The 18,569-nt window shown below is 39.2% G+C and overlaps 1 protein-coding gene across 1 annotated transcript in view; it reads right to left on the minus strand.

The window, feature by feature from the left end:
* Window positions 1-1,790: 1,790 nt before the first annotated feature.
* The window catches only part of mcu.L (mitochondrial calcium uniporter L homeolog), a 71,975-nt gene continuing 55,196 nt past the window's right edge, over window positions 1,791-18,569 (minus strand). The window contains exons 2-8 of the mRNA XM_018225389.2: window positions 12,512-12,581; window positions 10,516-10,686; window positions 7,695-7,799; window positions 5,788-5,948; window positions 5,151-5,354; window positions 4,208-4,324; window positions 1,791-3,928 (exon numbers count right to left, since the gene is read on the minus strand). Of these exons, the coding sequence (XP_018080878.1) occupies window positions 3,851-3,928; window positions 4,208-4,324; window positions 5,151-5,354; window positions 5,788-5,948; window positions 7,695-7,799; window positions 10,516-10,686; window positions 12,512-12,581 (906 nt within the window). The 3' untranslated portion in view covers window positions 1,791-3,850. The remainder of the gene's footprint in view (window positions 3,929-4,207; window positions 4,325-5,150; window positions 5,355-5,787; window positions 5,949-7,694; window positions 7,800-10,515; window positions 10,687-12,511; window positions 12,582-18,569) is intronic.

The raw sequence follows: 18,569 nt of genomic DNA on the forward strand, positions 1-18,569 counted from the left end.
CATAGCATATAGTTGATGCATGCACTAAGGATTATAAAGGTAATTTTATTGAACCGTATGGCAACGTAATTGCACACAATACCGCTAATCGAGTGGAATAATCTTATGTCTTTGGTCCAGTTCAGTCTCTATAAAGCTAAGGATCCAGAATAAATTGTATGTTTGTATGTTTGTCAGATCATATTAAACTCCACCAATACCAGTACGTATACAGACTCAAACAAGGACTGAAACTGACCCACTCAGTTACAGAAATGGGACTTACCATTTTAATATCAGTGATACGCAATTCTGTCTATTTCTAATCATTGTACATTAGAGAGGCATAATCTGAAACTTTCCTGTCAATGCACAGTTATGGATATAATCCAACTTGTGCAAACAAATGTTACAACTCCCATGTAGATAGGGCAGGGTTGAGCTGGCCTACCACTAAACCTATAGACAACAAGGCTGGAGATGGGGTTTCATGCTGACCAGGACACCATAAGGAGTGTGTATGTTCTATCAGTGTCTCTGTGTGTTTCTTCTGGTGGTTCTAGCTTCCGCCCACACTCTACAAACATGTAGACTGTTTAACTGGCTCCTGATGAAGCAGACTATTGGGGTTGCTTGTGTACAGTAAGGCCTTCACACTCCATTTGGACAGGGCTGGGTTTGAATTTGGAATACTTTCTACACAGTGCTATAGCATGTTGGATGTATATGGGTAGGATTACATGGACGTTTTTGTCGCAGATCAACGCTGCAACTGTCGCATGCAACTTGTTGCAGGCGTTTGGTCGCAGCTCGTCAGATCACGGTGAAAACGTCCATGTAGTCTTAACCTATAATGGATAATCAGGCATTTAACATTATACAGAGGCAAGTTAGGAGAATATAGAAATGGAGTTACAAATGGACAAAGAACTCCAATTTGCAAGATTGAAATAATTCTGGAAGGCGGGCAACACAGACAATGCATGTGAAACATGCATGAAAAAATGGCCAGCAATTTTGTTAAATATAATTTTCCTGCTTCTATGCTTGGATCATAAGGCTCACAGAACATCTCCATAATGGAAACCTCATTGGCAAACATCTTGTTTCCAAATGGAGATACTGCAGGGGGTACTTTTGGGTAGGGTTTTTTTTTTTGATAAATGGTTGAATTCTTCTTTAAGTCTACTAGAAGATTACGTAAATATTAAATAAGCCCAATAGGCTGGTTTTGCTTTCAATAAGGATTAATTATATCTTAGTTTGGATCAAGTACAAGGTACTGAAAAAAAGGAAATCATTTTTAAAAATTTTGTTTGTAATTGTTTGGATAAAATAGAGTCTATTGGAGTTGGCCTGACCATAATTTGGAGCTTTCTGCATAACGGGTTTCCGGATAACAAATCCCATACCTGTACCATGCTTTTATACATTGCGCAACATTTTATCAGTTGCCACGTTTTGTGTATTCAAGTGCTGCTCTTATACATCTTTATAAATGTGCCCCTAAGCACACTCTTTCTATTCTTGGTTCTAAATATGAAAAACATGTTCACAGCTTTGTTATTGTGAAGCCAGGCCAACAAAACCCTAGGCCCCAGAGTAGCTAAAACCGTTGCAGCTTAACACCAGAACAAATCTTTGCTATAGATCCTTATTCTGTCAGCGTTCGGCACTTTATACAATGGAAGGAAAAGACAAATGCTGCAAGGAGGTGCCTATGAGCTCAGTACTTTGGCAAATGTCCCTGAGGATTTACAAAGAGTCATACAGCCATATCTATTATAATAACACAAACATACACTTCAGGCTTCCAAAAATTGTGTGTTTATTGTTGCAGAATTACATTTTTTTCTTTTATACATATTTCATAAATGATACAGGATTTTAGACATCTTTAATAATTTGCTTATTGATAGGACATTCCTCCATGCTCCAAACCTCCCCGCACATACACACACCAACCCTATTGAATACTAGGACATCTTTACTACGCTTCTTTGAGACCTTTTTGCAGAACAAAAAATGAACTTTCTTGCTGAAGGTGCTAGCAAAGTGCATACATTCCCAGCTCATTCAGAGTAAACTGAATGCAAATGTTCAAAACAAAATCCAATTTCTTTAGTGTTTAAAGAGACCCACGTCATCCGGTCTGAATATTTCTATTGTCACATTGGGAGACTGACAATGCTGAGTTGGTGTCTCTGCAATTAAGGGGGACCACTTGATGAACATGATTGTCTGAACTGATTACTCCAAAGTACAGCATAGGGATTAAATGCAGTGAGATACACCAAAATCTAGTTGCCATAATCTGACATTTACTCTTAGGAGTTCACCTCATAACTATGTGGATATATATGACAGACAAAGAAAGATGGATATTAAAAAAAAATATAGAAAACATTCATTCCATCAGCAAGGAGAGCTGGATTTTCAGCAGATATCAGGCTGCAAATGCTTGTGTCACCTATGGCCTAGTAAAGCCAACATGGAGTCTTCAATAAGGTCTCCATTACAATATTTGCAAGGCACCAGTCATCTGGCTTCACTTCTTTAGTTCTGCGATTCTATTCCTGAAGTAGGAGCCTTTCACAGTGGGGAGTGCTTTAAAAAAAGTGTCTCTGTAAAGTTAACATTTAGCCCCCAACCTCCCTCAGTACCCATCATGCCAACCCTCCCCAAAATGTCCAGCCATATTTGGGCTGGAAAGAGAGACTGCACCATTTCGATATTGAAAGTCTGTGGAAGAGCAGCGTATTCCAAAGGAACAATACAAAAATAAAGAAAATGTATCCCCCCTAAAATCTTTGGAACAAAGACAGAGGTGACAGCTCAGTTCTTGCCACACTAACCTTCAGGAGGCAGGAGAGTACATGGACAAATCTAGACGTCTGGAAATCCCAAGAGACAGATTTCTGAAGGAAATAGCTCATGAGGGACCAGTGGAAAGAGCTAGACCATAAAGACATTTACTGGTTATCGCTTTAGAATTGGTGATGCTCCTTTATACATTCATGCAACTTTGAATCGCTACCCAACTGATCCACCTACTCAGGATAGTGGAACAGCTTCCTCCCAAAAGAACGTACACAAACCTATCATGCATTCTGCCACTGGGTTAGTCAACCAGGGCAATGGGAGGGACACTTAGAATGTGATCACTAGAAAATCACGTGCGTTTCCTTAATATGCATAGCAGAAAGTTTTCACTGTGTTGACTTGAGTTAAAATTGGATGGTGTTGCATGGAAAAGGCATGTGCATGAACTTGGAGTTTAAAGAACAAAAAGGCATAACAGCGCCTCTGCCACAAACACCTCTATAGAGCAGAGGTTATTGTAATGTTGCGGTTACTTCTGGTCCAGCATCTTCCAACGCCATTCATTGTGCACTACTGTATGTTACTGCTGTGCCCTCACTGGCTTGGCAGTCCTAAAATTCGGATGTGATTACAGGCACTCTGCCACGGTCTTAACCTTACCAAATAAAAACATGGAACTCAAAAGTAAAACGGAAAAGCAAAATTAAATAAAACATTGTAATTTGTTCAAACCCCTCACCCATATATTCAGTAATGCATTTTCATCCACAGACAAATAAAAAGATAGCTACAGTTTGAGTAAGACAATTTGCCGCAGCCCTTTCGGAGAGGCATTGTCAAGGCCTCTTATGCGGATTAATTTCCCTTGTCACCTTCTTCTCCATTTGTATAACATTTACTATAAAGTAAAAAAAAAAAAAAAAAAAAAGGAAAAGAAAAAGAAAATGCTCATCCCAATACCATGTCCCAGCTACCACCTGTAATGATTTTAATTCAAAGGCAATTGATATCCACAGGTTTGGCTGGGGATTTAGAGATATGATGAAGATCAATCTTTAGCATCAATTTGTTGGATGGGGAGTTGCATTTGCAAAGGGTCACGCAGTCTCTTGAGGTCTAACTCGGCCTACAAGAAATGGGAAAGTGAAAAATACAATTAGAAATCCAGTTGCTTCTATAGAGGCCACTCTGAACAGGACATTGTTTTGGAACCAGCCTATACATGGTTTAATAGGCTCCAAGCACCGGCAGGGCTGTGTCTATGTTTAGCAAAACATCGGTGGTCACACAAACTGAGAGTAACTATGGGTCCTCAAGGATTGCTAATAAAGGCCTGACAGCAATTTTATAAAGGTTGTATGTAGTGCCTGAAAAGAGCCAGGCTTGGGTACCGGCAATCCCATACCTGAGCAATTGCATTCTTGAGTCGATTGTACTCTTCTAAATCAAATCTCGTCTTTTTGGCTCCTTTATGGAAAAATTGTAAGTACTGTCTGTCTCTGGCATCTGGATAGATATATTCCTGCAAGGAGAAAGGAAGTCTCTAACTGTGGGAAGGAGAATGAGGCCAAACATTTTAAAGCAGATGATTACAAAGAGAACAACACAACCCCCAGGCCAGGCAGTGATATTAATAAAGCAATATCAGAAAGGATTACAGGCAAAGGCACTTTAGCCAAGTCGGATCTTCCATTTCAAGCACTGCAGCATCTTCTCTGTACTGGAGGACTTAAAGGAAGACTTACAAATAAATGGTAGCAACATATTAGAAGCATAATATTTAGTATTAGTTTTTTTTTTTGAACATTTTCATGGCCACATGATGGTCCCACAGGAAGAAGCTATGAACCATGAGCTGCTGTGAACTCACTGAGGTGCCTGTAAAAAATTCTCAAGTTTCAGAGAACAATATGCATGGGTAATATACCCCTCTTTGGTTGTGACTCCAACAAAATGGAAGGCTTTATCATTGATGCCTTTGTATCTATAGAATGCACCAAACCATAGGGAGGTAGTCTACCCATTCTCTACCTATCATGCAGTAAAAATGTATATAGAGTAATTCCGGCCCCTATGGGAAATACGACACAAAAAAGATTGGTTGGCTAGGATTAACAAAGCACTAGCTGATGCCAGTGAAGGGCATTTTTTTCTAACCAATGTTTCAGTTGAGTTAGTCAGATAAAAAAATACAAAGGCTAAATGAAATTGAAACCATTATGTACTAAATAGTGTAAAAAATATATATGCACAAATATTTGCTATGGCTTGCAAGAGTGAACATCGTAACCCTTCAGATGTGCTCAGATGTGTCTCAGGAGTCATTTATTTCTTTGTCTTGGTCTTACCTGGCGCGTTAGTACAAAGTAGGCATACATTGCCATGGCGCTTCCATAAGTAATAAAGTATGTGACAGGCTCCATAATATCCCAGGAGTATTCCCACCATGTCAGGCGTGCGAGAATACCAAACTGTGTAGCCATGTATGCTAATCCACCCCACATAACCCACGTGGTTCGCTTTTCTGCTCGTCGGTCTATCTCCTGACGCAGCTGGAAAAAAAAGAGACCCAGATAAAAATGACTTTGCTACACATCAATGCTTAGCGATACCAAGTGGCACATAACAACTAGAACAGTGATCCCCAACCAGTAGCTGCAGAACAACATGTTGCTCCCAGAGGCTTCAAAGCAGGTGCTTTTTTTATGAATTCCTGGCTTGGAGGTAAGTTTTGGTTGCATAAAAAACCAAGATATACTGCCAAACAGAGTATCCTATAGGCTGCCAGTTCACATAGGGTCTAAGAAATAGCCAATCACAGCCAAAGCAAATCATAGCCAAACCCATATTTTGTTCCCCCGCTAGGGAACATGTTTTATGATTGTGTTGCTCCCCAACTCTGTTTACATTTGAATATGGCTCATGGGTAAAAAAGGTTGGGGACCCCTGATCTAAAAGGTATGGTTGTAAAAAACATGTACATACTTTCTCAAGAGGTTCTAGCTGTCCTCGGAGATCCTCAAGCCGCCCGTTCAGCTCCTGTTCCTTGTTGAGTTGATGTTCCTCAATATGCAACGTGCTGTACAGGTGCTGAACTAGTATTTTTAGGTCGCTCATTGACGTTGCATCTTCATGGCTTAAGAGTTCTAAGCATAATGAAAATACAGTTATGGATAATCCTCTTTTATGTCTACAAACAGATGAATGTTTGGATCATAAACCCTGGTGGTAGAACGAGCCACCATCATTCACATCAAAGTCTACATTCCTGATGGTAGATACACAGCAAGTCTTCACATCTGTCCCAAGGAACTCCTGCGATCTGGCACAACAAGCAAGAGTTTCCCAACAGGAATCACTTCTTACATTTGCCCCCCTGTGAGCTTTTTTATAAATCTTATTACAGATATTTTTATCATACAGGTATGGGCACCCGTTATCCAGGCACCCGTTATCCATAAAGCAAAGAACTATGGAAAGGCTGCCTCCCATAGACTCTATTTTATACCAATAATCCACATTTTTAAAAATAATTTTCTTTTTTCTCTGTAATAATAAAATACAGTAGCTTGTACTTGATCCAAACTAAGATATAATCAATCCTTACAAGAGGCAAAACATCCCTATTGGGTTTATGTAATGTTTAAATGATTTTTTAGAAGACTTAAGATATGGTGATCCAAATTACAGAAACATCAGTTATCCAAAAATCCCAAAATCCTGAGCATTCTGAACAGCATATCCCATACCTGTACTATGTATTTCTCAGTTGTTTAACATTATCCTTTCTGTGCCACAACATATTTCAGAAATTTATTACTAAATTAATTATTCTTATAAAGCTTATGAGAGTTTATTTTAATGTTCTATATCTTTTGAAAAACACTATTAAAGGGATACTGCCATGGAAAAACATGTTTTTTCCAAAACGCATCAGTTGTGCTGCTCCAGCAGAATTCTGCACTGAATTCATTTCTCAAAAGAGCAAACAGAATTTTATATATTCAATTTTGAAATCTGACATGGGGCTAGACATATTGTCAATTTCCCAGCTGCCCCTGGTCATGTGACTTGTGCCTGCACTTTAGGATGGAACTACTTTCTGGCAGGCTGTTATTTCTCCTACTTAATGTAAATGAATCAGTCTCAGTGGCACTTAGTTTTTACTATTGAGTGTAGTTCTTAGATCTACCAGGCAGCTGTTATCTTGTGTTAGGGAGCTGCTATCTCGTTACCTTCCCATTGTTCTGTTGTTAGGCTGCTGGGGGGTGGGTGGGGGGAAGGGAGTCGGAGATATCACTCCAACTTGCAATACAGAAGTAAAGAGTGATTGAAGTTTATCAGAGCACAAGTCACATGACTGGGGGCAGCTGGGAAATTGACAAAATGTCTAGCCCCATGTCAGATTTCAAAATTGAATATAACAAAATCTGTTTGCTCTTTTGAAAAATGGATTTCAGAGCAGAATTCATCTGGAGCAGCACTATTAACTGATTCATTTTGAAAATGTCTTTCCCCATGCTCTGTGAATAAATGTTAGCAGTAAAATACAGCATTTAATATTCCTCCTCTGTAGTTTGCTTTTAAATACATCTATGAAGCTATCCTGGATTATGAAGCTCGCTCGCAGTTCTGCGCCGTACTCCACATCGATTTATACTAGAACATGAAATATTACTAGAATAAAACTTTGCACTCCAGCTATTCTGGTCCTCCAGGTTGCAATGCACATCTTGCCGTACACAGGGATATTGTTTGCACAGCTGTAGAGATGTTCCAATGGGGAGGCGTAGAATTAGCATGGAGCTCAAAAATTGCACATGCACTTGCCACATTTATGGGAATCATAGTCCAGGATTCAAATATTTTGCAAAGCTGTAAAAAGCATTTACCTCTTTTTGGTGGCTGTACATGATAAGTTTTATCATTAATGGACAACTTGAAATCATCTAAAAGGAGAATTTCAATCCCTGTGGAAGAGGCCACACGTGTTCCATCTGCAAAAGAATTATATAAACAAATTGTTAAACACAAACAAGAAACCAGAAACAAAAAATATCTGTTCTATTTAACTCCAATCCATCTATTCCATGTAACTCTGGGATCAAAAGAAAAACCCAAAAAACAACACACTGTATAAAAGCAGAATGCTCTAAGTATATGTAAAGGTATCCATACACACAGAGAAACAAATTGGATGAAATAAAGCTCTTGACTGATAACCATGTGCATTATGATGGATATCTGTCAGGTTTATGGATTGGACAGGTTTGAAAACTCCATCTGCTGATGCAACACGTGGGCCAGCACACTGTACATCAGCATATTTGAAGAGAAACTGCAGCTTTGTGCAAAGCATTCAAACGAAATAATAGAAATTTGACAATACCGTAAGTTACCCATCATAGGCTCTCTGTCTATTTAGCCCATGGTTCAAACAATCAGAGAGAGAACAAAATTGGCCAGTGAATGGCTGTCTTAACGGGGTAGTTTTAGTATGTTATAGAATTCTTAGCAACTTTACAATTGGTCCTATTTTTTCCCCCACAGTTTTTGGCCTCTCTTCTTCCTTTTTTCAGCTTTTAAATGGGGTTACTGACCCCAGCAGCCAAAGCACAATTACATGCTTTAATGAAATTGTTATTGTTACATTTTAATATTTTTTTTGAAAAGGTACATTTTTATTGATTTTAAAGGTTATTCACCTTTAAATTAAATTTTAGTATGATGTAGACGAGGGTGTCCATCGGATTGAGATCTACCAGTAGACCTTTAGCTGGTGATCTCAAGACACTGTCAACAAACAGCTTGTCTAAATCACCCTCCTGTTTTATTCTTTTCATTCAGATATTTATTCTCTTAAGGTCACATAAAAAATAGTTTTTTTAAATATAGTAATATAAATTCTCTTGTAAATCAATATAATATTGAAGTAATATTTTCCATGGAACAGAATGCTAACAGTGATATTATGGATGTAGATCATAATGGGACAACATCACTAAAAGTAGACCCCACATTAGTAAAGTATGGACACTCCTGATGTAGACAGTGATGTTCTGAGACAATTTGCAATTTATTTATTATTTGTTCTGAGTTATTAAGCTTTTTATTCAGCAGCTCTCTAGTTTGCAATTTCTGTAATCTGGTTGCTAGGGTTCACATTACCCCAGCAACAATGATCTGATTTGAATAAGAGACTGAAATATGAATAGGAGAGGCCTGAACAGTAAGATAAGTTATACAAAGTAGCAGTAATAATACATTGCCTTACAGAGCATTTCCATCTTTCAAATGAGAGTCACTGGCCCCATTTAAAAACAAAGAAGCAAAAAAGCAAGGCAAATAACTCAAAAACAATATAAATAATAAAGACCAATCACAAAGTTGTTAGGAATTGGACATTCTATGATATACCAAAAGGTGGTTCACCTTTGAGGTGCAAAGCAAAGAACTAGTCGACACATACATTAGAGCAGTACTGTTATCAGCAGTGGCTGCAGCAAAATAATCCTCCAAATAGAATCCCAGTTTATCTGTTTAAATTAGGGATGCACCGCATCCACATTTTGGATTGGCCGAATCCCCAAATCCATCTTGAATATTGAACCGAATCCTAATTTGCATATGCAAATTGGGAAAGGAAAAAGTGGAAAAGCTTGGTTTACTTCCTTGTTTTGTAACAAAAAGTCACATGAAATCCCGCACTCCCCACAATTTGCATATGCAAATTAGGATTCGGATTCGGTTCGGCCAGGCACAAGGATTCAGCTGCTTCTGAATCCTGCTGAAAAAGGTTGAATCTTGGCCGAATCCCGAACCGAATCCTGGATTCGGTGCATCTCTAGCTCCATGATCTTTGTCCCTGCAGCTGGAGTTGGAAACAGTAAAGGGGATGTAAAGGCAAAAATAAAATCCAATAGAAATCTCTACACAGTCGCTGACTGCTCTACAGGGAAACAAACAAAGCTGTTTGAGTTCTGCATGGCTGGGAAGTAAGGTGGGGCTCCCCCTGCAGAGCAGTTAGGGACTGTCTGACAATTTCTATCCACAGCAGTAAATGAAGGAAGAATTTCTCTGCATACAGTCAGGTTTCTTATAAAAACGGTACACATTTTTTAACTAAAGTATATTGGAGATAGGTTTCTTTTTCACTAAAGAAAGTAAAAAGGGGATTTTATTATTTTGCCTTTACATGCCCTTTAAGGGAAAAAAGTAAGTCAACTTCCTATCACTTCCTCTCCTATTTAGTTTTCAGTTTCTCATTTAAACCACTGCTTAGTTGCCATGCTAAATTGCCCCTGCAACCAGATTGTCTCAGAATATAACCGTCTGCATTATTCTAAATAGTAACAGATTGGCTGCCCCCATGGCTACACAGCTGCTTGTTTATATAAACTATAGTAGTCTTTATGCAAACACACACAGCAATACCAGCACTGGAAGGGTGCTACATTAGTCCCCAGGTACATCTGCACTAGGATTGCAAATCTACTCCACTTACTCTGCTACCTGAGCCTCACTATAAAGTTACAGCAGTTATCTCTTATCTTTTGGGTATAACAAGTACTCAATTATTCTAAACAGTAGGTACAGCACAGGCGAATAGCAACAGCCACTAATTCACATACTGGATTACGTATCAAAATAAACAAAACATCCTGTGGGCATGAAGCCCATTTGCTCTGGAAATTAGCGACCATGGCTCCGTACCTGTAGAGTAGATTGCAACTCTGTCTATGCCTCGGTCCTCTTGCTGAAGCTGTTGCAGGAACACTCCAACTGAATCGGAGATGGGCTTCAAGGTGAATCGACATCTCTCGTGTCGTGAGGGAAGACTAACAGAGATCACAGGTAACCCATTTTGGTAAACCACAGTCACGTCTAGTGGAATACAAGAAAAGCCAGAAACAAAGATTTCAGGAAATACAAAGGTAGTTTATTTATTTCAATGGGCAAAAACAATGAAAAAATCAGGGTGCTCTATCTAATTGCTAGCAAGCATAATTTATAAAAACAACAACTGGTAATTTAAATAACCAGAACCAAGAAACAAAATAGTGTCCTGTACTTCCCTGTATGGTATATGGGACCTGTTATTCAGTCTGCTTGGGACCTGGGGTTTTCTAAATAAGTAGGGATGTACCGAATCCACTATTTTGGACTCAGCCGAACCCCAGAATCCTTCGTTAAGGATTCGGCTGAATACCGAACCAAATCGAATTGCATATGCAAATTAGGGGTGGAAAGGGTAAAACACTTTTTATTTCCTTGTTTTTTGACAAAAAAGTCACACGATTACCCTCCCAACCCCTAATTTGCATATACAAATTAGAATTCTGATTCGGTTCGGCCGAATCTGAATCCTGCAGAAAAAGGTAGAATCCCGAACCGAATCCTGGATTCGGTGCATCCCTACAAATAAGGGATTCTTCTGTAATCTGGATATCCAATCCTTATGACTACTAAAAATTATAATATAATATTTTATATAATATAATAATTATATTTTAGTTGGGATCAAGTACACTGTACAGTTTTATTATTAAAGAGAAAAATTAACATCATTTAAAAAAAAATTTGCTTAAAATGGACAATGGGAGATGGCTTTTCCGTAATTTGAAGCTATCTAAATAACGGGTTTCCAGATAACAGATCCCATACCTGCATTAGAGAGGAGGTCAGCATTTCGAATGAATGAATGGTAATGAAAATGCAATGATTTTCTTTTACATGGTACTTGAGGATAGGGTTGTCCAACTGGAGTAGGGTTGCCCGTACCGCCTGGTTTTTGGAAGGGTTGTCCGGATGAAAAACTTCCTGCTCAGTTTTACAAATTAGGAAAGGATTGTTGCTGATTGATGTGACAATCAGCCAATTGACACATCACAACCCCTCTGATGCTATGGCCCCCACCTTCTGACATCATCTGTTCCTCTTGTGACATCACCAAACTGCCCCTGTGATATCACCTCCCCATCCCCTACCAGGACTTCATTGAGCCAAAAGGTGGTAACCCTAAACTGAAGGGCAATGGCTGTTAGTAAGTGCAGGCAGTGGCTCCTCTGTGTGGTACAGTAACTAACTAGTCAGATACATGCACTAATTTGGACATCACTACTCTAAGGTATTGTTGGTAAGATTAACTGATCAAGCTTAGAAAGACAACATGTCTTTCATTGGTTTAATTACCTCTCTGAGAAGAAGACCATTTCATAATAACTATTAATTACTGTCACCTCAAACTGCCAAAAGAATTTCAGCCTATTCTTGCTGCTGATCTAATATTAGGGCATACAAATTGTAACAATTCATAAACAGGTCAGTGGTAACAATGTATGAGATTAGTTTAGCTCTGTTACATAATCGTGGGAAGGAAAAAACGCAAACAATAGCACTTGCCGATTATTGTAAACTGGACCTTTCTGTGCTATGAAATAAAATCATAAATGAGTGTTCCAACTTATTAGGATTTAGGGAGAAGACACTCAGAGCTACTAGTAGCAGTTATTTGTCACGGCTACAAAATAGACAATAGTGATAATAGACATTACGAAGGGACTACGTGTGTTTTAGCAGAGGCAATTCTCTGTATTGTCTATGCCAGGGTATTTCTTTGGCATTGTGTTGCCACAACAATGTAGCGGCTACTAGTAGCTCTGTGTCTTCATTCTTACACTGTAATAATCTCAGTAGTGCAACTACTCACCATCAGAGGGCGATACTGTACTGCAAAACACTACTCTTTGGCTCAGCCATGCAGGGTGTCTCTGGTGCACCTGGAAGAGAAAAAAGAAGAGTGATTAATCACCTGGGAAGGTAGGGACCTGCTCCTGAGCATCGGGAGACATATAGTTCTGTGCCTCTAGGAAACATCCAATGAACATTAAACAGTATCTAGGCAATAGCTCCCGGCTTGTCCTAAGTACCCAAACATATAACCCTGCATCTCACAGTTACACAAAGCACTATTACAGCATCATATACTATTTTGTGGAGCAGACATACTATGAACACGGAGTCTCAGTCCCCGTGGAGTATCCGTTAGACAAACAAAGCTTCCTTCTTGTATGACTCCCTGTTCCTCTGTAATAATATGGCAATGCCTTGTAATTGTTAACTGATCCACTGCAATTCCATTTTGATGGAAAAATCAATAGTATACTTTTCCTTTCTTCATGTTTCCGTTTGTTATTGGGGATTTAGGATGCTTCAAATTATGAGGAAATCCTTCTGCAGAATATCCAAGAATTGCAGTAGACCGAATCCATGCCGGTAATGAGGATCACAGGCATTCTGCACCCCTCTGTGTCCTCCTTACCCCACAGCAGATACATGCAATCAATACAATATCAGCTACCCTGCTACTAGGCCTTTGTATTTTAAGAGAAGCATGGAGCCCAGGTCTTGTACTAACTGCCCCTTAGGGAAATCTAACGCAATAAGTAAATATTGACCCTATATCTGACTCAGGTCCCTGGTCTGGGCCCCACAACACCCTGGGAAGCTCTAGTAGATTTCTAATGAACCAAATGGATTTCCTTTTATACCTCGTTTCAGGTTCTTAAATAGTTATTCACAAGACTGATTTTTCTTTAACTCCACGTACATCTACAATTTCCCATTTATTGATATAATTGCTTTACAGTAGATGCTGCCGTGGGGCACTGACAATCATCGAATCCCCTGTATTACACCATGGACTCCAGGTCTGCAGGGATCCTGGTTACCAAGCTGCATACGCCCACACATGCACAGCACACAATGTGTATATTATATTATAATGAATGGCACGTCAAATTCCATACACAGACGAAAGCAGTAAGTCTTATGGGCAGCTCAGTGACTGCTAGAATTATGTATATATTCGATTTTCATTCTGATCTACAGCCATTAAATACACACGCACTATTTAAATCAGATTACGTTAAAACGATACAAATAAAAATGTCACATTTTCTTATTTTCTACATTTTCTGGTTAACAATCAATTTGCAAGGTAACGACAAATGAAGTGGAAATATAATACAAATACTGTATAAAATGTTTGTTTTCACTCCAGGGGTTAATCTTGAGCAAATCCAGGGGCAGCTGTAAACCTATAGCTCCGGTACAACCTCGATTCCCTTGGGCATATATTGCCACGTATGCCTTGCTTATAGGGAACATAGTGCTTTTTCATGGAAATATTTAAAGGGGTTATTCACCTTCCTTTAAACATTAGATGAACCCAACAGGATTGTTTTGCCTCCAAAGATTAGTTATATCTTCGTTTAGAACAAGTACAAGGTACTGTTTTATTATTACTACAGAGAAAAAGGAAATCACTTTTAAAAATTGTAATTATTAGATTAAAATGAAGTCTATGGGAGATAACCTTCCCATAATTTGTAAAACGGGTTTCCAGATAACAGATCCCATTAAATAAACCGAACAGGACTGTTTTGCCTCCAAGGACTAATTATATCTTCGTTTAGAACAAGTACAAGGTACTGTTTTATTATTACAGAGAAAAGGGAAATCACTTTTAAAAATTGTAAATTATTAGATTAAAATGGGGGATGGGAGATAACCTTCCCATAATTTGTAAAACAGGTTTCCAGATAACAGATCCCACGGGGGCCCACTTTACTTCAATGCTGTAACCTACAGCATGCAAAAGGCAATTAGCGCCAATTGTTCAATTGCAGTAAGATGAAAGCAACGTTTTGATCTGTTGCTATGGGTTACCCTAGGTAGAGCTAAACACAATTAACTATACGCCACTCTAGAAGGGCACAATTGTAGCTTTGCTTAACAGCTCTGATAATCTCCATCTGATTGCTAAAAAACAGGCTGTCCTGGCTTTCTACTGACCCTGCTAAGACTATGGAGGTTTTTATAAACACATATTTCATGAAATAGATATCTGAAGGGCTGTGAAGTTCTAAGCAAGGTTCATAACTCGCCAATGCTGCCTGGCAAAATCTATCCCTGCAAGGATCCCAATAATGCAAGGCAATAATACTAACCCCGGAGACAGGGCCGGATTTCTTGAGGGCAGCGCCCCCCCAATCAATCACTTTCATGTGCTTTGACAAGGGACAGAACGCTCAAGAGATCTCCTACATACCTAGAACTTCACACTTGTCACAGGGAGTCACCATCTTGGAAAGTGTCTGTGACTCAGTGGGCTCTGAGCAGCTGTTGAGAAGTAAAGCTTAGGGGTCGTCAAATTATCAAGTAGAAAATTAGGTTGGCCTGTAATATAAGATGATGCTACAGGACTGATTGCTAAATTCTAATGCTAGTTGCATTTGTTTCTGTGCTGCCATGTAGTAAATATATGTATTAATTATTAATCAACCCTATAATACAACATTTGTATGTGTACTGTATATTTTGAGTTGGTCCTTAAGCCCAGTAAGTGACAGCAGCACAGAGCATGTGCAGTGAATCAGCAGAAAAGGAGCTGTGGAGCTACTGGGGGATCTTTGGAGACACAAAGGGTTGTGGTTGCCTTGGGCTGGTACAGAAGCCCAAAACATAATGTACAACATTTCTAGCTACTTCTTTAGTTAAGCTTTAGTTCTCCTTTAAAACGTCCCACCCTAGGGCCGGGCCCTTATCCTTTTGCCACAAATCCGTTTCTGCACTGAGCCACCATGCTGCCCAAATGTGTCGTTTAGTTTTATTAATGGGGTTGTTCACCTTCGAAAAAAATTTTAAAAATGTTTTACTTTTTCTCTATAATAATAAAGCAGTACATTGTACTTGATCCAAACTAAGATATAGTTAATAGCGATGTGCGGGCCGGGCCGATACCCACGGGTTTACCTGCGAGTCGGGCAGGTTCTGGCCAACCTCGCACAGTAGACTGGTTCGGGTTGTGATCTTCTGCCTGCTCTCCCTGCCCGCGACCTTACAATGCCGGCTTCCGACTTCAACTTTTATAGACGTGTGCCTGCTTGCCCCGCCCCTTATGTGACATCATTGACGGGCCTGGTCAGCGTGGGTCTATAAAAGGAACTCGGAAGTGGGGCTCGGATGGGCGGGTAAAACCCGACCCGCACATCACTAATAGTTAATCTTTATTAGAGGCAAAACCGGCTTATTGGGTTTATTTAATGTTCACATGATTTTTTAGTAGATTTAAGGTATTAAGATCCAAATTATGGCAATCCCTTATCCAGAAAGCTCCAGGTCCCAAGCATTCTGGATAACAGATCCCATACCTGTACAACATTCTTCGCCTACATCTTTAGTTAAGTTTTAGTTCTCCTTTAAGGATGGACTTTCTCAGTAACCATAACATGTGGGATATGTTCTTCTTCATTGGCTTTCATATCCGCACTGCAAGACTTCTACTTGAATGAAATCAGATTTTGCTCAATCTATATTTATGACCTTGAAGGGAACATTAAGCTGATGCAAGTCAGATTCAGTTGTAGCTTTCCCATACATCACTTTGCATTCATTTCACACATGTCACATTCTCTTAGACTTCTGTCGGAAAGCACATTCCCAGCAAATCTAAAGACCCAACACTTCATTGGTATTGAGCTGTTTAGTGTAGAACAACCACACCAACACGTTTCTCTCATAATATATTCACTGTTTACTGCATATGTATTATACAAGGGAACGATAATATTTGTCATAGCAGCTTGTCCTGACTATTTATCCTTTCTGTACAACCGAACCAAAGGAGCTGCCATTCTCTGGCTCTCCAGCCCTATCTAAACAAAGCAAGTCTGATGCAACAGAGCTGTGTGTCACTTTTAGAAGACTGCGGAAATGCGGCTATGTCTGCTCAAACTGTATGTGAAATGTACAGAATATAGATCTCTGTCTGACAAACAGTCAAGTACAGTGAACAGGACTTAATTGAGAAAGCACAAGTATGCCCAACAGACACAAATAGATAAGGTTCAAAATGTGGTTACACCCCCTTGAACTTGCCACTTATCACTAGCAAGCAGACTTCCCCAGCACACACTCTAACAACGTTTGTGGTAAAACAAAAAAATGACTGTATCTAATATAACATGCAAGACAGCTCTAGCTGGCTAAACGATTGCTATTTACCTGGGGCGTAACCCCACACATATTTCCTCATACATTCAGCTCTGGAGAACTTCATGCTGGAACATGGCAACCATTTTGCCTTCATCTACCTTCAACGCGCTAATTTAAGATAGGGATGCACTCAATCCACTAATTGGCATTTGGCCGAACCCCCAAAATCTTCATGAAAGATTTGGCCAAATACCAAACCGAATCCTAATTTTCATATACAAATTCGTAACGGGAATGGAAAAAGTGGAAAAAAAAACATTATTTACATCCTTGTTTTGTGACAAAAAATTATGTGATTTCCATTCCAAAATTTGCATATGCAAATTAGGATTTGGATTAGGTTGGGGAAGGCAAGAGGATTCTGCTGAATCCTGCTAAAAAAGGCTGAATCCTGGATTCGGTGCATCCCTAATTTAAGAGCCGTTCGTCATTTGGTTACAGGTGACCCATAAATATAATCTAGCAATATATGGTGCGATTTCGCTGGTGTGTAACACATTGGCTAGAAGGAGGAATCTGTTTTTTTGGCAGAAGCTACAATACAGCACTTTTTGTTAAACTGAATTTCTTTCTGGGACGCAGTCCATCACAAAGTGAGAAAGAATCCAACTGATGTGAACCGCTCTTATTGTAAGAGTTATAATCACTTCAAGGCTGTTATTCTGGCAAGTGAAGCCATCTGAGTGCATGCAGTAAAATATTGTAGTGTGTTCAATATAAACATCATTCGTGAGCCTCAGAATCAAGGGACAAGGTACTAAGGAGGAATTCGAAAGTGATTTATTCAGTGATGCCGGTCTGTGATCTTTCAAACTATTTATTGACCTCTCCTCAAGACTTCAGCCCAACGTGGCACTGCAATTCCGTTGATATAATTCCAAACAAGAATTAGGAGGTTTTCAAGAACATGGGTCTCCAGTGGGCATCGTAGATGAACTGTGCATTACACAACAACGCTCTCCAGTAGTGCATAGAACTTTAAAGCTATTTTATTTTAAACAGCAGATCATGTAGAAGCATGGAAAACGAAATTGTAAACTTTCATGTACAAAATTGTTACGGATGAATAAAAAAAATGTGTGTTTGCGTTTTGATTTTATAAAGAGTTGTCACCTATGTTACTGCAGCTAACAGGTATGGGACCCATTATCCAACATGTTTGCGACCTGGGGCTTTCCAAATAAGAGGTCTTTCCATAATTTGTATCTCTATACCCAAAGTCTACTAAAAAATCATTAAAACATTAATTAAACTAAACAAAATGTTTTTTCTATTCAGTATGGAGTAATGATATCTTAGTTTGGATCACGTTGACTGTTTTATTATTACAGGGGAAAAAGGCAATTTTCGAAACGGAGATGGCCTTCCCATAATTCAGAGCTTTCTGGATAACAGATCCTATACCTGTAAACTCAGAAGCACTACACATTTGCCAGATATTGACTGTAACATTACCAGATGGAGAAAATGATTAGAACCTGTTCTGCCCCATGACAGCCCAATAGGCTTGTTTCATTCCTAGAGGCCAATTTTAATCGAACTAGTGTGCGCTTCTTTGGGGTAAATTCCTGAGAGTTTTATTATCATTGCAATAAATAAAACCACCAAACTAGTTTCAGAAATGATTATGTGTGTGTGATCTCTCAGCCTCAATGTAACTCACTTATGCCGAGTACCCAAGGGAGATAACAGAAGCAATTTGTTCCAGG

This window comes from Xenopus laevis, chromosome 7L (genome assembly GCF_017654675.1).
Source record: "Xenopus laevis strain J_2021 chromosome 7L, Xenopus_laevis_v10.1, whole genome shotgun sequence".
In the NCBI taxonomy this organism is placed as follows: Eukaryota; Metazoa; Chordata; class Amphibia; order Anura; family Pipidae; genus Xenopus; species Xenopus laevis.